Below are 22,382 nucleotides of genomic sequence, written 5' to 3'. Positions count from 1 at the left end.
ATCAGGATCAGAGCAGGAGACGAATGGAAGACGGCTTTTAACACCCGCGATGGGCATTACGAATATCTTGTAATGCCCTTTGGGCTGTGCAACGCCCCTGCCGTGTTTCAGAGTTTTTTCCAATGAGATATTTAGAGATCTTCTTTACCTCTGTGTCGTGGTATATCTAGACGATATTTTGGTTTTCTCTCCTGACAGCACATCTCACCGTAAGCATGTGAAGGAAGTGCTTTCTAGATTACGACGCCATCAACTCTTTTGCAAACTGGAGAAGTGCTTCTTCGAGCTCCCTCAGATGCTGTTTCTGGGTTACATTGTCTCTGGATCCGGATTACAAATGGACCCAGATAAAGTCAAAGCAATTTTAGAATGGCCTCTTCCCCTTGGGCTGAAACCTATTCAACGTTTCCTTGGATTCGCCAACTACTATAGGCGCTTCATCCAGGGCTACTCCACCATCGTGGCACCTATTGTGGCTCTAACTCGAAAGGGTTCCAACCCTAAATCCTGGTCTTCAGCTGCGATCGAGGCCTTTGACTTCTTGAAAAAAGCTTTCGTCTCTGCACCTATCCTCCAACAACCGGATGTTTCCTCTCCGTTCTTTCAAGAGATTGATGCCTCCAATATGGGCATCGGGGCCGTCCTTTCACAGAAATCTCCTCTGGACCAATTACATCCGTGTGCCTTTTTCTCTAGAAAATTCCTCCCTGCTGAGAGGAACTACACCAAAGGGGATAAGGAATTGTTGGCAATCAAAGCAGCGCTAGCGGAATGGCGACATCTCCTTGAGGGATCACTACATCCAGTGACTATCTTCACAGACCATAAAAACTTGCTCTACCTCCAAACCGCGCAGTGCTTGAACCCCAGACAAGCACGCTGGTCTTTATTCTTTTCTCGCTTCGAACTTCGCATTACTTTTAAACCTGGCATTAGGAATAAGAGAGCTGATGCTCTTTCTCGTGCTTTTTCTACTCATGATGTCACGGAGGAGGATTCTGTCCATCCCATTCTGGACCCTAAATGCCTAGTTTTAGCTACTCAGCTTAAACCCTCTAAACCCCCACCGGGGAGAAGTTTTGTCTTTCCTAATCTTCGCCACAAACTGCTGAAACATTATCACTCTACCATCTTCACTGGACATACTGGTACCCGCAAGACCATCGAATTGATATCCAGAAACTACTGGTGGCCCAGTCTTCACACTGACGTTAAGGACTTTGTCTCCTCCTGTAGCGTTTGTTCTCAGAATAAGTCCCCTCATCAGTCTCCCGCTGGTTTACTATGTCCATTGCCCATACCTCATGAACCATGGACCCATATAAGTATGGATTTTATTACCGATCTCCCACCTAGTAAGAATTGCACCGTCATATGGGTGGTAGTGAATCGATTTTCTAAAATGGCCCATTTCACGGCACTTCCGGGTCTTCCATCCTCTCCAGTCCTGGCATCCCACTTTGTCAAGGAAATATTCCGCCTACATGGCTGTCAACTCGACATAGTCTCAGATCGATGTGTGCAATTTGTTTCCAAATTCTGGAGAGCTCTCTGCAAATTATTGGGGATCAAACTGAGTTTATCATCTGGATATCATCCTCAATCCAATGGACAGACCGAAAGGGTGAACCAGGATTTGGAGACCTACCTCAGGATGTTTTCTACCGCCAACCAGGATAACTGGGTAGATCTTCTACCATGGGCGGAATTTGCCCATAACAACACCTTCCATGAGTCTTCTTCTAAATCCCCTTTCCTGGTGGTCTATGGACATCATCCGTCTCTTCCTGAATTTGCGCCTCTCCCACCCACCCAGGTGCCCGCAGCCAATTCTCTATACAACAAATTCCTTTCCATTTGGACGCAAGTAAGAGCTTGTCTTAAAAAGACTTCTACACGTTACAAATTGGCTGCAGATAAAAGGCGTAGATTTCTTCCCACCTTCAAGGTCGGTGATAGGGTGTGGCTCTCCACCAAGAATATACGCCTCAGAGTCCCCTGCATGAAATTGGCTCCGCGATTTATTGGCCCATACAGTATCTCGGGAATCATTAACCCAGTCTGCTTCAAATTGCGTTTACCGGCATCTCTTCGTATTGTCAACTCTTTCCATGTGTCTCTATTAAAACCTCTGAAAATTAATCGATTTTCATCAGTAGCTCATTCCATCACTCCAGGGGCCCATCAAGAGGAGGAGTTCGAACTCAAACAAATCTTGGACTCAAAAAATTGTAAAGGCGGTTTGAAATACTTGGTTGACTGGAAGGGCTTCGGCCCTGAAGAGCGCTCTTGGGTTCGCGCCTCCGACATCCACGCTCCCTACCTGCTGGATAAATTCCACAAGAAGTTTCCCTTGAAACCTTGCAATAAACGTGCAGTGCCCGTCTTCAAAGGGGGGGTACTATCACACGCCGGGTGTGCGGGCAGCGCACCCGACACCCGGCAGACTTACCTGGCTCCGGCACTCCGCTCCGTCCTGGGCGCCGCCATCTTGGATTCGGGTCTGCGCATGCGCAGACCTGACGGCTTCTTTAAAACCTCTGTTCTCCTCTCAGTGGTGGATTCTAATGGCGCTTAGTTTAAAAGGCACTTCCTTCTTACCTACAGTGCCTGTTCTTTGAGTCACCTCCTGGTGATAGAAGTGGCTTCCTGTTATCTTCCAGCTATTTTCTTCCATCCTAGTCTGCAGAGCTGATGCTCATCTCCGGACATCGTCTCTACATTTGTCTACAGAGCTGACGCTCATTCTACTGAACTTTATACCACATAGTGGTCTGCAGAGCTAACGCTCATTCTACTGGACTCTCCGCCACATAGTCGCCTGCAGAGCTGATACTCATCTCCGGACAACTTCTCTACATTTGTTTTCAGAGCCGACGCTCATGCTCCTGAACCTAAAAACCACATAGTGGTCTGCAGAGTTACACCGAACTGCATCATCTTCATTGCCATTACTTATTATATTTACCACTCTTACTACGATACTACTGCCTGTACTCTCTCAGGGACTTCCGTACAGTGCTCTAGTAGGGACCGCGACCTGCGAGGTAGACGCAGCTAAGCCCATACCGCTTTGCGGCGGTTCCTGGTGAACACCGTCTCCTCGTTAGACTCCGCGCCCTGTTGGAGTAGTGCTAAACTGTTCGAATCCCTTGGGGTCGCTACATCTGCCAAGTCTCATCGTAAGAACCGTGACAGCTCCGCACATGAGCAGACACAAAAATAATTGTCCAGCGCAAGTCTCAAAATCAAAGTATATATATTCCAGGTATATATGGAAACCAATCAACACACATAAAACATTTATTAAATAGATAATTGCTATAAACTTGATACAGCCAATAAATGTGTACTTATATTGATATTTATTGTAAACAAAAATAAAATAGGAAATTCCTAATTATTGGTATATATCAATGGAGCTCCCTCCCTCCATCAGAACTTAACCCCTAATCTGTCCAGCTTCAAACGGGCCCTAAAAACCCACCTTTTTCTTAAAGCCTTTCTGTCTCCCACTTAACTTCCTACCTTATCTTCTGCCTCTGTCCCCCTACTCTCCCTCTCTTCCCTGCGTCTCTCTGTCTGTCCACCCCTCCCCTTAGATTGTACGCTCCTCTGAGCAGGGCCATCTCTCCTCCTGTTTCCACCACTTCTAACTCTACTCTCCAGCTACTTAGCCCTCCTCCTCGAGGGTCCTCCACCTCACGTCCACTCTCGCTCCCTCCTCCCCCCTGGGGGTCTCCCTGTCTTCCGCGCCCTCCTTCTTGGGCCCCGTCGTTTGCGGATCCTCCCTCCCCCTTCCCCGCCCTCTCTAGCTGTGCATTGAGTGTACTGAGTTGCTGTGTTTACTGTACTGTGCTGTCTCCCATTGTATTGAGATTTTGTTTGTCTCTGTACGGCGCTGCGGATGCCTTGTGGCGCCTTATAAATAAATATTAATAATAATAATAATAATGGATCAACAATAATAATAAAAAACATAAATACAACTAATTAATACATGGATAAAATACAAATGAAGCAATGATATAAATCAGTACCACAAAGGATCCAGACCCTGTTTGTGCATGTATGATCAACAAGTTCTTAGGGAATAATATACCCAAGGTAGTTAGAACTCAAGAGATTTGCAGACATATATCGGAAAGGACCACACCAATAGTTAATATTCTTATAGCTCATGGACTCCTGATAAGGAAATTGTTCCAATATACCAGTATACAGCTAGCGTGTAACTCACGGTTTCCCCGCTGAAGGCACTTTCCGATACTCGGCTAAGCTGTATACGCATGTACTCCCAGAGTCCTCACTTGGTAGAGCTGTGATGATTTTCCACTAAACAGCGATCACGTAGCTGCGGGTGCGCACCCTAATTTGATCGTGTGGAACGGATACTATCGCCAAAGTTCCTGAAAAGTTGGTTCCTTCCAATAAAGTGAAATTAACTGACAGAGTCGGGCCTCTCAGATTTACGGGTATATGATGAATGGAACTCACTGACGCGCTTCGTCCGACAAATTCAGAATTCTAATGGTGTGTATGTATGTATGCCTTTATATGTCTACTAATATAATTGTACCTATTATAATTGTGCCCGTGTCACGGTTTGGTATTCTGGACTCTTGAATCCGCCCAAAAGATGTTACCCCTAGCAGGGCGCGGAGTCTAACAGGTGAACGGTTTTCACCAGCAGTCAAAGCAAGGTGTCTTGGATTTAGCGGCGTTCGCCCGCAGGTCGTGGTTCCTACCAGGGGTGTTGGGCAGGGTCCCAGGGGAGTGATAGTGACTGGTGTAACATAGGCACACTGGTAATGTTGTAAGTTCTACACCCAGACAGCGGATAGACAACAGATGCAGGATAAAAGTACAAACAGCGATTTAATAATGACTGGATGATCAACAGGACAGTCTCAGTATATTGATACAAGGAACGTAGGAACAGGGCGAGCAGTGCCACCGGCAATACAGTAATAATAAATACAATTAGTGTAATAATTGATATATTCAAATATAGCAATAGCATGATCAGCCCAGCAACAGAGTAGAGATGGTAATGCAGCAGGTATATGGGACCACAATAAGGCAGCACAACATCAGAGGTACAAGTAACAATCCAGGCAGCAATGTAGTTACAATAGATGCAGCAAGAGGGAGATACCCTGTTATGCCATTATATGCTTAGATGAAATAGGAACAGTTCAGCCAGCAGGAGTAGATAAGAACAAGCAGCTTAGATAATACGACCTGTAATGCCACTGAGCCACAGAGACAAATGTGGAGTAGATGAAGCTTGAGTGATGCAGTCCAGAGCGGTAACACAATAGGGTCAGATGTAACTTGAGCAGCATGGCCCGTATAGTAGCAGCACAATGAAGACAAGTGTAGCTTAAGTGATCCAGCCCTTGGAACAGCAATACAACAGAAGCAGGTGCAGCTTGAGTAATGTAGCCCGTGGAACAGCAACACAGCAGAGACAGGTGCAGCTTGAGCAGTATAGCCTGTGGAACAGCAACACAGCGGAGACAGGTGCAGCTTGAGCGGTATAGCCCGTGGAACAGCAACACAGCGGAGACAGGTGCAGCTTGAGCGGTATAGCCCGTGGAACAGCAACACAGCGGAGACAGGTGCAGCTTGAGCGGTATAGCCCGTGGAACAGCAACACAGCGGAGACAGGTGCAGCTTGAGCGGTATAGCCCGTGGAACAGCAACACAGCGGAGACAGGTGCAGCTTGAGCGGTATAGCCCGTGGAACAGCAACACAGCGGAGACAGGTGCAGCTTGAGCAGTATAGCCCGTGGAACAGCAACACAGCGGAGACAGGTGCAGCTTGAGCAGTATAGCCCGTGGAACAGCAACACAGCGGAGACAGGTGCAGCTTGAGCAGTATAGCCCGTGGAACAGCAACACAGCGGAGACAGGTGCAGCTTGAGCGGTATAGCCCGTGGAACAGCAACACAGCGGAGACAGGTGCAGCTTGAGCAGTATAGCCCGTGGAACAGCAACACAGCGGAGACAGGTGTAGCTTGAGCGGTATAGCCCGTGGAACAGCAACACAGCGGAGACAGGTGCAGGTTGAGCGGTATAGCCCGTGGAACAGCAACACAGCGGAGACAGGTGCAGCTTGAGTGGTATAGCCCGTGGAACAGCAACACAGCAGAGGCACTGACAATCCAGGTAAAGGCTCACAGAATAGGTAGGAACCTAATCAGACAGGTAACTTGATCAACAGGCCCAGAGGAAAGGGAGGAAGTGCCTTTTCAAGTTTAGAGCCTTTTCAAGCTTAACCTGCCGACATGTTCATGTCGGCAGGTTAAGTGACGACATTTCCACCGTCAGAATTATGACAGCCATCGGTCTACTTGCACCTACCCAGTGTCTTTAAAATGGTTTTTCCTTTATTTCAGGCGTACCTATCTAGCATGTGCATCCAATAAACCAGAAAGTTGTTTACAATATGTTTTATTTGTAAACATTATCAACAAAAAAACTGGATGTAGAAATTGCAGAATATTTTAATTCACTGAATAAAATATTTTAAACTTCTGTAGTAATTATAAATATTTTAACCTTAATCGTTTAATCTGGCTACTGGCTTCAAACATTACTTTCTCATATATGTGAAAGAAGTCCTGGGGGTATATTTATCAAGCTGCGAGTTTCCAGCGGGGTTGAAAAGTGGAGATGCTACCTATAGCAACTAATCAGATTCTAGCTAACATTTTGTAGAATGTACTAAATAAACGATAACTAGAATCTGATTGGTTGCTATAGGCAACATCTCCACTTTTCAAACCCGCTGGAAACTCGCAGATTGATAAATTTACCCCCTGGTAATTTTTCTCCAGTTTTTTAACTTTTTCGTCACATAATTAATGTTAGCCCTCAATTCTTTAAAATATTTGTTCAGCTTTTCGATCTTCTCGGCCACACCTTTTACATCACCGGAAGTTATATACATTTTGGTGCGCGCGCCCTTTTAATTATGTTTACTGGAACAAAATGGAACGCAACATTGTTTTTACCAGTGAGACTACTACCATTTGCTCACCTGGATACTGCTTGAAATCACTTTATGCTGATGTCCCTCCTGGGTCTGGTATGCTGCAGAGCTGAAATATAAATTTCATTATCATCACCATTTATTTATATAGCGCCACTGATTCAATTTTTTAATACAACGGTAAAGGGTATACCTTACGTTTTCTAAGCTTTTTAACGTTCTTTAATTACTTTCTGCTACTCTTTTATTTTGCCCAATTCCTATCTCAGTGATTTCTTATTTTGTAGTCGCTATATTCTCTTCCATTTTACTTATTTGAGTATCTAAACAGCATACTTCATTACGCATTTTTCTTTCTGTAAATAGATTTCAAACTTTTACTAATTATAATAATCATTATTGTTACCATTAATTACTAACAACATTTACTAACTAGTTTTACAAAGTTTTAATACTCACTTTTTTTTAATGTTCACTCTGATTCTCTTTAGCCTTCATTGCTCCTTTATTTTTAGGTCGGACCACCTTTTTTGGATTTGTAACTTTGTTTTGTTTTTTACCGAGTCTATCTCTAAGTAGATTTATGAGCTTCTGCATAATTAGTTCCTTTTGGTGATTGACTTAGGTATTTTCGCTTTTGACAGTCGTAATTGTGCTGATCCAGCACTTCCACCAGCATCTGCATCTCCCTTGGGCTCATTGGCTTGTCTCTTTTAATAAACTCTAATTGCATCCTTTCTACTCCACCTCCGTCCACTCCTACATCATTTGTCACCTCTGTTTTTCACCTGTTCATCCGCCATTTTCTCACGTACTGCTGGCGACAGACTGGCTCTTCTATAATTTTCCATTTGCAGACATGGGCACTCACAGTTGGTATGGACCAATCCGGGCAACTATAGCTGCAGTGTTGAGCATTGTGGGTGAAGGCTCATTTGTCTATAATAACCTTGTGTTTGCAGCTGTGTTGGAAGAATCTTTGGCCTGAACGTTCCGTAACGTACGAACGGATACGATTTGTTTACCTAATTTCATCGCTATTATAGCACGGTACATACTTTATAGCATGAGACATCCTGTATTTTATTTTGTTTTTGGGTGTGTATGTAATTATGAAAAAACGTGTTTTTTTTTTTTAGAAAAACATTTTAAGATGGCATCCGACAAAAATGTAGAGCTCATAAAGGACTTCATTGAGGCCTACAGATACCATTGCTGATTTTGATAAACTAAATCAAGAGAGTACACCAACAGGCAGAAGAGAATCTTGGGTTTGGATGCAATGGTGAAAGTGTGCATTCCCCATTATCCCGGGACAATTGTAGGGTAGGTCAAGGGGAAGATACAGAACCTAAGGACTGACTTCAAATAAGAACTTAATAAGACTGAGGCCTCCAAACCATCAGGGGCATGGGCTGAGCATGTTTATGTGCCCAAGCTGTGGTATTTTGACCTCCTGCATTTCACTCGTGATGAAAACCAAGCAAGACAGTCTACCTGCAACAAGGAGATGGACAGTAGTACCTCAGATGAAGTTATAGAAACAGATGACATACCTGCAAGTAGCACAGTGAGTAAAATATACAATATTGTTAATCCATAAAATATTTATTTATGTACATTTAGCTGACAATTAAGTTTACAATCAAACATACAATGGGAATACACATAAATTACATAATGTCATTCTGCCAAGGCACAACACGCTCACAATTAAAATATTCCAAATAAGCCTCCCTGTTTACCTTAGCCATGTTACTGAAATTTCTCAATCTGGGAAGACTTCAGTGATGTCAACCCAACTACTTCCACAACTTCTACAGTGCTTTCCATATTGCTAGGTCCAATGCGCACACTGTGGCTTTCACGCCTAAGAAAGTTGTGTAGGACATAACATGCCATCACCACCTTGTCTACTTTGTCTAGGCGCAGATTTATGGCGGAATGGAAACTTCTAAATCTGTTGCTCAATATACCAAAACCATTTCCACAACTCGCCTCGCCCTTGACGATCTATAATTAAATATCCTCCTCTTTGGTGTGAGGTTTCTTTGGGGATAAGGTTTTAATACATTGGAGTGCAGCGCAAAGGCTTCATCAGCTACAAAAACAACATTTAGTCCATATTGTGTTTCGGTTCTTGCTGGCAAATTAAGTGCATTGTTTTTAAGTTTATCATGGAAAGGAGTTTGCCCCAATGCCCTGCAATCTGACACTGCCATTTTTCCCAATGTCCACGAATAGGAATTCATAGTTTGCATCCACGACTGCCATCAGAATACTGCTTAAGAATCTTTTATAGCTGTAGTAATAGGATACACTTTTTAAGGGTGGCATAATTCTGATATGTTTGCCATCTGTGGCACCATCCACAATTTGAGAAATTCCTAAGTGTTTCAAAATCTTGAGCAATAAGTTGCCATTCCTTAACTGTTGCAGGAAACTGTAAGCGAAAGATTGTTGTAATGTTAAATGAATACATGCATGTATTATACTAACTAGATTACATTCTGTTTTTATTACACCGCCAGCTGTTTTATCTGAAGCCGATTTCTGTGATGTGGCAGAGCAATGTGGGACATTGTGCATGTCATCCGTCTGACAGAAGACAGCCAGGAAGTCACAGACATACCCACACAGCTTACCACAGACGCACCCACACTGGACAATGATAAAGCCACCCACCTATAAGGGGATCAAACTAGCCGGAGGGAAATAAAAAGGGCCTGTGAGCATGAGCAAAGTGACGCTCTTCTGCGACTCACTTAATGTCAAAGGAACCAGATGAATTTGACCTGCTTGGAGTAACACTAGCAAGAAAAATGAGAAATGCAAATGGAGAGGTGCAAATAGAGATGGAACGCTTCATTTATAACATAATTTAAAGGGCCCAGAGGGGAGATCTCTCGCAAGACACAATATTAAACCAATCCCCCCACATACAGGACCAAGGACATTTCACGCTGGCCCAATCGTATACATTTCACCCACTACCACTTCACAGGCAACAATTACCCCTAAAACTTGGAGGGGGGAATTAAAAATATGCAGGATGTATTTCCGGAACGCCTGTGGAGATACCTTGCACTTATTTTTTTCAGTGAAATCTCTGCTGATTTTTGCTCGCATACCACAGAGGTGCGAAAATCAGCGTATATTTTTACTGTACTAATGTTAAAAATGCACAGTCGCGTTTTTCCTGAGAACAATGTGACTATTTGAATCTCCCACCTAGAATATTTCGTGCCTCACCCTCTAGAATGTTCTGGTAGATTCCCATATGCATGCATTATGGCTAAGTTCCCTATTAATTGAGGGTCTCCATTATCTCAAGATAGAACTAATTTGAAAAAAAATACTTTTATGTTTTAATTCAAATTACCCTAAATTCATTAAAATATCTTTATCAACTACAAAAAATTTTTTTTGTTGGGCTGTGTAACTGATAACAGTTTTAAAATATTTTCAGTGACACTTTTCTGCTAAGCAAGGGCATATAAGCATGTCACACACAGTACAGTCTAGGGCAGGGGCCAATATACTGTCAAAGCAGCCTTGATCAATGAAGGGCCGCCGGCTACCTCACATTCATTATTTTTATTGTGGAGGGCTTTTTTTTGCCATCTAATACATACTTGCCAACCTTTGAATAGTGAATTCCAGGAGATCCTGGGCAGGGGGCGTGGTGGTCATTTTGGCGAGTAAATTGCAGTTTGCGGGATACTTGCCTGCTCTCCCGGGAGAGTTGGCAAGTATGATCTAATCTAATATGGTGCCTGAAATGGAGTGTGACTGCCCAGATGGATAGGAAGCTGCAAACGCCATGCTTGAGGCTTTATATTAGTCCATGTCATCCACCTCTCCCACTTTAAAGCATCACAGAGCCAGATTTCAGCTGGAAATTTGAGACAAACACAGGAACACTAGGAATAATAGCTGTAAGGGGCAACCCGCAAGGTTGTGGTTGGGGTGGCTGGTAATATATGGGGTTGGGGGACTAAACTATATTATTGCATCTGGACATTAGCACACTTATAATGTGTGCTTCTATAAAAAAAAATGGTCATTAATAAATACACTATTCAATTACAAAGAACAGATTCTAAGTATTAATCGTGAATATGGAATATTACATGCATAAAATAAAAAGCTATAGTATAAAATTGGTTATTATTGACTCGTAGGTAGGTACACCTCTCGAGGCAAATCGTTAAAACACAGGACTGTCCATGGAAATTAGGTACAGTTCATAACTGTGCATGGACAGTAATATGAGATCTACTGTACTGCTGGTCAGTTTTATATACTACGGACATTTCTAAAGACAAAAAAAATATATAAAAGGGATAAACATTCTGAAAACTAATAATACCGCTGTATACTGGCTGGACCTGAGTAGGACATTGACTTAACAGCAGTATATACCTTCATGGCACCCAGATGGCACTATCACACAGCGTCCCTGCTCTCCTCCCCCTCTTCCTCTGTGCCCATGTGCAGCCGGCTCCCGTCCGCTGCAGCCAATCGGCTCAGTGCAGCCCGGACTCCGGCGCAGCTCGTGTGGCGCACGCGGCTCATCCCCTCCCGGCCGCCGGGGAGCGCGTCTGTGAAGCCGGATCCAGTGCACAGGATACGGGGGGGACAGGCTGAGCAGCATGTCAGACCCCGGGCTGCAAGGCGAGAAGCGGGGGGACAACTCCGGGCTGCTGCTGGAGCTGCTCGGAGAGAAGCTGGTGACTGCAGAGCGGGAGGAGGTAGATGTGCAGTCTTTGGGCTCTCGGGTGTCACTGCTTGGGCTGCTGTTCGGCTGTGGGATGAGCGCTCCCTGCCTGCAACTATTGCCCGGCCTCAGCGACTTTTATTGTAAGACCCGAGACCGCCTGGAGATTGTCTTCATTTCTTCTGACCCCGACCAAAAGAAATGGCAGCTCTTCCTCAAGGACATGCCCTGGCTGGCACTACCTTACCAGGAGAAACACAAGAAGGTGAGGAGGCCATGCGTATGGGGAGGGCTATGCTTGTCATGTGTGATGTTGATTGTTAGCCAGGCTAGAAATGATTACATCCTGCTGGACCATGTACAGATGTAGACATGGCAAATGTCAGCCAGTCTGTGAAATCTAACCAGCGCAAAGAAGGGCAGCTAAATTACCCCATGCCAGAGGAGCCAGCTGTGTGTGTGCTTGACCACCCCCAATATTTGTGCTGCAACTATCCATGTCTATGGATGGCATTTTTTCAGTCATATGGGGGGTTATGAGATCACCTCCAGTCATTTTTAAAAGTTGCCTCTTATGTCCCTCTGACATATTCACCCACCTTACTCAGTGATGTTGATATTCATTTACTCTGCCAGGAGCGAAATGGCTAATAACGTACTGTATAAACCTTGCACAGTGTTACATTACAGATGGGTAGACCTCTCTGCCAGGCTACAGTCTCTGTTATGTGTTGTGATGCCTATTTTTGGTTTAAAGCTGCATTTCCAGTTAATTGCTAAATTTTTCTCACCTGCACCTTCTCCTTAGTGAAGCTGAAACAGTTTTTGTGGGGCCTTCACCATCTCTATTGTACAGCACTTGTACATTTTGTATTACTCGCCACTTTAAAATGACTAAGGTTGGGGATGTAATTTGTAGGACCAATAATAAGACACAAGCTATGGTCAACCCCATCGCCATCCCAGTGTCACACAGCCCCGTTTTCAGCCAGGACTATGAGGTGAAAAAATGGCTGTATTAAGGCAGTGCTGGAGCTCTGATCACCTAAGTTAAAAAAAAATATGAATGGCTACCAATGCTAAGTTGCTATCCTAAGATCAGTTAAACATATTCCAGTCATCCACAAATTTATCTTTTTCGAGTTTGCTCGTTTTGAAAGACTTATTTTTTTTGTGAAAGTGAAGAAACCTGCAGTAGACAAAAGTAGCCTATTAAAGGTGAAAATACATTCCGGTTCCAGATATAGTTACAGTTCTTAGGCATATGCTATTCCCTTGTCTACTGCTGTACCCAAAGATTTGGTGGAAAAGGTACCATAGTCCTATATTTTTTTTTGTGGTTATATCATTTATTTTATTTCAGCATATTTAAAACACACTGATGCAGTTACATTTAAAGTACGTATCTGTGGTGGACAGATGCCAGGACCAGGTAGATGGCATCTACCTTTTCAGAGTCAATTATATTGATGTCAAAGAATGGACATTGTTCTTGGCTCTATTTAAAGTTCCCACTGGCTGAGTGTCTGACTCCACTTGTACATTATTTTGTCACATCTAATTTACCGCATTACCACCGAAAGTGGTTAACATTTTTGTTCTTCTCTTTAAAATGGCTGGATGACAAATGAGAAGCCACAATGTTCTTGATTGCAGTTTTTCAGTGTTCCTAGTGCTCACACTCCTCTTCAAAGCATCGCACAGCCATGGTTTTCGGCCGGGGCTGTCAGATTAACCACGGATACTGGGGAAAAATGGTTGCACACAGTCGCTTCAGAGATGGTTTGGAGCTACAATGCTCTGTGCTTTCCCTAGCTGGTAGGAAAGTTTAAGACATGAGCAGTTTGGCCCATATTTCTTATTCAGTGGTTTTCCATTCCTTGACGGCGAAGGAAAGTCATTCTTTCCTGTGTGTATTTTAGCAGATCATCACTTTTCTTTAAACCTCACTTATTCACCAATTATGAGACATTTTTTCTGCTTGGTTACCTATTGTATAGCTTGCTTCCAGTTGTCACGTACAAGAGAATACCACATTCAGATTGTTGTAAATCTTGGTAAACAGAATCGTGGAAATAAAACCATAGAGTTAAACTGTGGGGGAATAAAAAAAAGTGATATACAGGAACATGTAAACAGCGGTAATGTTAATTAAGTGGTTTGGTGTAATTTGGTTTCTTCTTTTCTATGGATATTTGGTTTTACTGACAGCGTGTTCAGAAGAAGAAGCATTCATATCTCAGGGCAGTCACACCTAGGGTTTCTAGAATGTTATGCAAGCCAGTTTATCACATTAGCTTTTCTTTCATCATCATTTTATGCAGTTTGTATGCTTGAAAACCTAATTGTCATTTGGACTGATCCAATGTGGGTGTGGCATTGATGGTGAATTTTTGCTGCAGATTTCGCCCTTAAAATATAATATAAACTTGTTACATAAACTAGCACATTTTAATGAGAACAGATTGATAACTATTCACTTCATTTATGCATTAAAAATATTAAGTTGCCCCACTTATGTTTTTCCCACGTCTTTCTTATAAAGCCTGCTTACACTAGGAAAATGTTAGATGGGCAATTCCTGCTGTGGATTTTCTTACTCCCAGTGTTACCAAGTTGGAAATCTGAAAATTAGGCCACACCCATTAAGGCTTTTTTTTTCTGTGACAGTCAGGACTTGGCTTTTAAAACATAGGATTGTGACATAAGGGTCCCCGTCTATTGTCATGTTTGTGTCTTTTGCTATTTATTGGAAAATGCAATGCTAAATTAAGTCGTTTTCAGTAAGCTGTAAGCTACACTTTGATGGAGACACATAATTACACCAGTCTGTAGCCTGTTAGTGCACTAAAACATTAACAGGGCTAGACCAAGCTGAAGCATAGCATTGTTTAAAGTAAACTATACTAGACACAGAAAACTACCCAAAAATAACTAAAATGTCTCTTTGAAAATTAAATCCATACAACCATCTGTTTTTTTACATATGTCTGATGTTTCTGCTAGTTTGAAGCAGATGGGGCTAGAACCAACCTGTGACAATCGGATAATTAGTACCTTCAGTTGTTATTAGATACATGATTGCAGTTTATTAGGTGTTTGAAAGCGCAGTAAGCTAAAGTATGATTGAGCTCTGTAAAACACCTTCTCTGTAGTTTGTTTATACAGTAGCCCAATTCTTTTCATAAATTGGTTTAATAGTTGGTACTTGTTATACGGGCATTAGTTGAAACATAGACTCTGCCCATCTGTCATTACAAGGAGGATTTGGTTATCTTGAGTGAGTGGGCAGCTGATCAAAACAGCTTTGGGCTATTTAGTTAGCAACTTTCGTTTTTACATCAGCAGGTGTCCTTTGGAATGTCATTGCTCATTAAATATGCCTTAGTATACTGCAATTAATCAATAACAATGACAAAGTAGCAGAAGTGTTAAAAAGGGGCAAAGAAAATCAAGTCCCTTTCTCAATTTCTTTTTTTTCTTCTTATTAATGTAGTAAATGAGGATGGTGGTATGGGTCTACTATATGTATGTTCATTTATAGATTTAAAAACAATTAAAATTTATACACGCCAGTACTTGCATTGAAATTTTTTTTTTTTTGTAGTTTAGTATAAAGCAAAATTCATATTACCAAATATGTTATGATGAAGATGGTAGTGGGATGTTGCATTTCAGCGTTTCACTGCTCAGGCACTTTTTTTTAGGGGGGGGGGGGGGTGTTGAGGTATGCAGAAAGTGACAATATTTAAAATGTTTGAGTGGAAGTCATATAAAAAAAATTTCATCTCTTGGACCTGTGTTGTTTTAGAATGCAAACTCATTTTAAGGATAAACAGTTGCCCAAAGAGTGGTTTCTTTGTGTTCATTTTCACTGTTATGGATACTTTGACATCTCAGAAAATCCTAGTCAATAAAAGACACCTCCGTCCCAAAACTAAAATTTCTATTTTGTAGAGTTAGTTAAAATAAATAAAATAGAAAAATCTCACTTATACCCCATTCATACTGCACCAAAAACCCGGGTTTTTGCAGAGGCACGCTGAAAAACCCGGGTCTTGGTGCAGTATGAATAGTCCAACCACAAAATCCCGGGTCTAAAATCCCGGGACTTAGACCCGGGATTTTGCGAGGGGTAATTCCCGGGTTGGACCCCGCTCGCCTGCAGTATGAATGGTGTAACCCGTGTAATTCCCGGGTCTCATCATTCATACTGTAAAAAAAAAAAAAATGTAATTAATAAAAAATACATAACAAATGTTTACTTAACTTATTTTCAGCCAGCGGTGTCTCCGGTGCATTGCCGGCTGTCAGGGGGACCTTTGGGTACTAAAATGACGTAATTTCTAATGGACTAGAAATGACGTCATTTTAGTACCCAGAGGTCCCCCTGACAGCCGGCAACGCACCGGAGACACCGCTGGCTGAAAATAAGTTAAGTAAACATTTGTTATGTATTTTTTTTTAATTAAAATCTTTTTTTACACTTTTTTTTTTTTTTTTCTAAAACCCGGGTCGGGCAGGTGCAGTATGAACCCGCCCGACCCGGGAATCTTGTTATCTATACTGCCCTGTGCCCCGGCAATATCCCGGGATTGTTAACCCGGGATATTGCCGGGGCGGCAGTATGAAAGTGGTATTACTTGCACTCCTCTGTCCTACAATCTCGGATAAGGAGATCCTTTCTATTACTTGAGATGGCCTTTTCTCAAACTGTTGTGGTGTTGTCAAGGTGATAAACTGGTAGGAGTTTGTGACAAGTTCATTTCTGCACTCTGCATCCCTGGAAGGACCGTCCAGATGCACTGGTGTATAACCGAAGCATTTTGTGGTGTGCATCGGTTGTGCTTCGTAAATGTCTTCGACTTGCAGTTTCCTAGTTAAAATGAATGCTCTGTCTAGATGGATTCACACACAGTGGAGTGATTTCACAGGGAACAGTTTTATTCACCTATTTAAAATGGCTGCAGACCAGGTGTGCGAGTGGGAAAACCAGTGAAAAACCACAACGACAACCTCCCCCCTTCCACATAAGCACAGGACGTGCGGATAAGAACAGTTGCACGGAGTTGCCTCCATATGTGGTAGTGCATTTGATTGAAAGGAGCAAATGATAACTAGAAAGCTCTGAATTGACATGTGTTAAATAGGAATAAAATGGATGGATGCCGAAAATACAGATATAAAAACAAAATATTGGTATGTATTAATATAGATGAACCCCTTCTTTTCAGAACACGGCTGCTGATTGAAATGAGCAGTTTCATCAAATAATTCAGTCACATTTACATGAACTGTCTTTTTCTATCGGAGTACATATATACTACATTGTATAGAATAAATATTAGCCATGCAATCAATATTGTAGAACAACCATAATTTTAATACAAAACGTGGATGTATTATAAAAATGTGTCTTTAGTGATATGGATAACAATAGATTACAGTGGGAATGTAAAGTGTGCTTCAACATGGCTACTGTAAATTGTGTTTGTTTACATTGGGGAGGCCTACTAGACATGGAAGAAATTCCAAATATGTGACAGAAGATTTGAACACAGAATTTTAGTGCAGAAATGTTAATATAGTAGGTAATCCTAATGCTATGTGTTTTTTCAACTGTTCAGCTGCTTTTAGATCTTTGGGCAAGCACAGAGTTTAGTACAATTGCAGTTTTTCCTTTTATCATCCAGACAATTGCTTTCACATTGTACTGTTTGTGCCATGTTAAATTATCTTTTTCAGTTCATTAAAGTATTGTAACTGATTCAAAATATTCTTAAGGAGTAATGACCCACTTGCTTAATAACCTACAAGTATCCTGGTATCTATAATGGATTAAGAGGTATTATTTTCTTCTTATTTCTATGTTTTATTATTTTATCTCCCTCTCTATTGTTCCTTTCAGCAGAGAACAATTTAGATAAAACTGCCTACTCCTGATAGTAGGAGTGGGTGATATAGAGACAGTGATGTATATAACGATAAATATCTGATAGAAAAGACACACAAACCAGTCAGAGATATATTGCCTAGCTCTACACTGACATCACATACCTGATAGACACTGATCACTCTACACACGTCACACCAATTTCACAAGCCTGATACACACTGATCACAATATACAGGTCACACTGATATCACACACCTGATACTGCTATAACACACTTGATATATTCTGATCACTATACACAGGTTATAGTCATACAAATTTCACACACCTGATCCCTATACAAAGCGTAACTTCAATAAATGCCCAACTGAAGTCTAATGTGAGAGATCGGAAAGCAGAGAGAGATTTTCAATGGGAGCAGGGCCATCTTAACAACATTATGGGCCCCTGGGCAAAGCAGTGCACTGGGCCCCTACCTACACAACCATTCATAGGAATAAAAATGTAAATTATCGATAAAATTAAGTTTATATTTATTGTTACCTGCAAAAAAAAGTCAGTGTTTAAACATTAACAAAACATGCTGTACTACAGAGATTAATCCACATAATTTTTTTTTACAATATCTTGCCAAGTGAAAAAGAAAATATCCAACAATGCTAAAATGTTCACAATAATCACCAAATCGGTACAACTCTTTCCTTGCTGCTGTATTCAGGGGAGGAGGTTTCAAAGAGCTACATATCTCTTGGCAGTACTTCACAATCGTTGTGGTGGGAACTGTTGAAGTCAGGACAAAAAAAAATAAAAAATGACCAACATACTCATAACACCACACCACATGCCATCAAACCTAACTAAATGCCCCTTGCATGCCCATCAGATCTCTCCATATGCCCCTTACATCCACATCAGCTACTTTTGTCCCCATTCATGTCTCTCCTAGTTCACACACTGTGCCCTCCATTATGCTCCTGTTAGTTCTCCTTCATCATGCTTCTGGTCTGCCCCAGTATTGGATACTCTGCCCTTCATTATGCTCCTGTTTGTTCCCCTTCTTCATGCTTCTGGTCTGCCCGAGTATCGGACACTCTGCCCTCCACTATTCTTCTTTGTCCGCCTTCACTTACCTTTCTATCGCCCTCTTCTCTTCTTTTTTTCCTGTTTTCTTTCTTCCTCACTTGCTTGTGCGTTTCATCGTGGCTTCTCCGTGCTGCATTCCTCACTGAAAATGTCATCAATCCCGACATTTAGTGCGAGCACAGTACAGAGGGGATGGGGGGGGGGGAGGAAGGGCGCAGCAGCGTGACCGCAAAACGGTAATTTTTTTTTAATATTATTTTTTTATTATTTCCCCCCCCCCCCAGAGCTTACCTGCTTATGGGGCATAAGAGGGCCCTGCCTAGGAGCTTCTGAAGCCTCACAGAGAGGCCACAGTGTCTAAGTTGTATTCATTTATTTTTTTGGGTGGGGGGGAGGTGGTAGAGACAGTGGGGAGAAAAATACTGCCTTATTGTCACTTTCTTATACTTTGGTATTTCTATGGGTCTGATTCATTGGCACATTGCCCATCCCTACCTGATGATAGTTAACATATATGAAATCATGTTTCAGCTTAAGACTATATAGAGTGTCACCAGATTTATATAATATACCATCCCCCATTTATATTACCACCATGTCTTACCGCCAGCTGGTGTTTTAAATTGGGAGCATTATGTTTGTGTATGTACAGTCATGGCCAAAAGTTGAGAATGACACACATACTGGTTTTCACAAGGTTTGCTGCTTCAGTGTTGTTAGATATTTTTGCCAGATGTTGCTATGGTATACTGAAGTAAAATTACAAGCATTTCATAAGTGGCAAAGGCTTTTATTGACAATTACATTAAGTTTATGTAAAGAATCAATATTTGCAGTGTTGATCCTTCTTTTTGAAGACCTCTGCAATTCGCCCTGGCATGCTGTCAATCAACTTCTGGGCCACATACTGACTGATGGCCGCCCATTCTTGCCTAATCAATGCTTGGACTTGGTCAGAATTTGTGGGTTTTTGTTTGTCCACCTACCTCTTGAGGATTGACCACAAGTTTCAGTTTTGCACAGAACACAGCCATGAATAAAGAATGGTACTAAAACCTCCTCCAAGAGCAACTTTTCCCAACCATCCAAAAACAGTTTGGTGATGAACAAAGCCTTTCCAGCATGATGGAGCACCTTGACAAAAGGCAAAAGTGGTAACTAAGTGGCTCGCGGATCAAAACATCGATATTTTGGGTCCAGGAAATTCCCCAGACCTTAATCCCATTGAGAACTTGTGGTCAATCCTCAAGAGGCGGGTGGACAAACAAAAACCCACAAATTCTGACAAACTCTAAGCATTGATTAGGCAAGAATGGGCGGCCATCAGTCAGTATGTGGCCCAGAAGTTGATTGACAGCATGCCAGGGCGAATTGCAGAGGTATTCAAAAAGAAGGGTCAACACTGCAAATATTGACTCTTTGCATAAATGCAATGTAATAGCCTTTGACACTTATGAAATGCTTGTAACTTTACTTCAGCGTACAATAGCAGCATCTGACAAAAAGGTCTAAAAACACTGAAGCAGCAAACCTTGTGAAAACCAATACTTGTTTCATTTTCAAAACTTTTGGCCATGTCTGTAGGTTATATATATATATATACAATACTGTGCAAAATTTTTAGGCAGGTGTAAAAAAAATGCTGCAAAGTAACAATCCTTTCAAAAATAGAAGTTTTAAGTTATGTTAATTTTTTATAAATTAACAAACCCGCTCTACAGCCCTTCTGCTATGCCAAATATTTCAAATTTTGACTCTTCAGTCCAGAGCACCTGCTGCCATTTTTCTACACCCCAGTTCCTATTTTTTGTGCATAGTTGAGTCGCTTAGCCTTGTTTCCATGTCGAAGGTCGGTTTTTTGGCCGCAATTCTTCCATGAAGACCAATTCTGGCCATACTTCTCTGAACAATAGCTTGGTGTACCTGGGTCCCACTGTTTTTTACCAGTCCTGAGCTGAAGGACTGGAAAGTGGTACAATAATGAGTGTCTGCAGGCAACAGTGAAGCATGGTGGAGGTTCCTTGCAAGTTTGGGGCTGCATTTCAGCAAATGGAGTTGGGGATTTTGTTAAGATTGATGGTTTCCTCAATGTTGAGAAATGCAGGCAGGCACTTATCTATCATGTAATACCATCAGGGAGACGTCTGATTGGCTCCAACTTTACTCTGCAGCAGGAGAAGGACCCCAAACATTCAGCCAATGTCATTGAGAGCAATCTTCATTGAAAAGAAGAACCATGTGATGATATGGTCCCCAGAGAGCCCTGATCTCAACATCAATTAAGTCTGTCTGGGATTACATGAAGAGACAGAAGGATTTGAGCATGCCTACATCTACAGAAGATCTATGGTTAGTTCTTCAAGATGTTCCAAACAACCTCCCTGCCGAGTTCCTTCAAAAAATGTGTTGAAGGGTACCTAGAATAATGTATGCTGTTTTGAAGGCAAAGGGTAGTCACACCAAATATTGATTTGATTTAGATTTCTCTTCTGTTCATTCACTTTGCATTTTGTTAATTGATAAAAAAATAAACTATTAACAAATCTATTTTTGAAAGCATTCTTACTTTGCAACATTTTTTCCACACCTGCCTAAAACTTTAGCACACTATTGTATGTACTTTTCTTCACAGCACTGGGCCATGGTTTCCATTCCAGGGAACTGTCTCTGTGGAGTTTGTACGTTCTCCCTGTATTTGCGTGGTTTACCTTTGGGTGCTCCATTTTCTTCCCACAGTACAAAAACATACTGGTAGGTTTACTGGCTTCTGATAAAATGAATCATGGTTTGGTGTTTCTGTGGTGGTGAATTTAGACAGTAAGCTACACTGTACAAGGATGAATGTAAATTATTAATCATTTTCTGTAAATAATTGTAAAAAGAACTGTAAAAATTTGTATACTATTCCAATCTGTTATGTCAAATTGTCTATAGGGCCTTTTTCTAGAAGCAGTTTGCCAAATGGGCAGATGGCAGTGTAGATGCATCTATTAGTCTCTGACAGCGTGCTGGAATGTGAGAACTTTGGCGGGACTACTAGAGGGCACATAGCCAGCATATTTAACAAATAGGAAGAATAAGTGCAATAAAAATAATGTATGCAGACGTCAGAATAGCAAGTACTTTTTTGTTCTTTATTTTAATTGTGTTCTTTCAAATCTGTTTAGGTTAAACTTTGGCAGTTATCTTCAAATCAAATGTATTGTTTAGAAAAATGTGAAATATTTAAATGATGATAAAATGATACTAGCAGAAGCCAAAGGAGAGTACTTACGGTCTAATGTTTCACTTTAGGGGTGCTGGAATTTCACACTTGACTTTCTTTGATGACAGAGCCCAGTGTCCACTGCCCCTAGTTTACCCAGTTTAGTCCTGCCCAGTGTCACAAAGTAATTGTTTGGCTGCTGATGTTTTGGTCGTCTTGGTAAGTTACGATTTAATAGTTGGCAAACTGAAAGTTATATTGGTGATAAGTGATTAAGTGTCTACTCAGTTTAACTTGTTATAGATAATTTTTACCTAAACACAGGCTCAATTATTGCTGTCTAATGATAACAATCTTATTGGAGCATATTTGCCTTTTAAGTGCAATTATTTTGAAAGAAAGTTTTTCTTGTGTTATCCAAGTAACTTAGCCAAAACTTCATTCAAGCTGTTTCACCAGTAATAGATAGACAACACGA

The 22,382-nt window shown here is 41.6% G+C and overlaps 1 protein-coding gene across 1 annotated transcript in view; it reads left to right on the top strand.

The window, feature by feature from the left end:
- Positions 1-11,527: 11,527 nt before the first annotated feature.
- NXN (nucleoredoxin) overlaps positions 11,528-22,382 on the top strand; it is a 116,827-nt gene continuing 105,972 nt past the window's right edge. The window contains exon 1 of the mRNA XM_075195046.1: positions 11,528-11,985. Within this exon, the coding sequence (XP_075051147.1) occupies positions 11,656-11,985 (330 nt within the window). The 5' untranslated portion in view covers positions 11,528-11,655. The remainder of the gene's footprint in view (positions 11,986-22,382) is intronic.

The sequence above is a fragment of the Mixophyes fleayi genome, chromosome 2, assembly GCF_038048845.1.
Source record: "Mixophyes fleayi isolate aMixFle1 chromosome 2, aMixFle1.hap1, whole genome shotgun sequence".
Taxonomy (NCBI): domain Eukaryota; kingdom Metazoa; phylum Chordata; class Amphibia; order Anura; family Limnodynastidae; genus Mixophyes; species Mixophyes fleayi.
The sequence above is the reverse complement of the archived record's forward strand: the minus strand, read 5'-3'. Positions and strand labels throughout refer to the sequence as shown.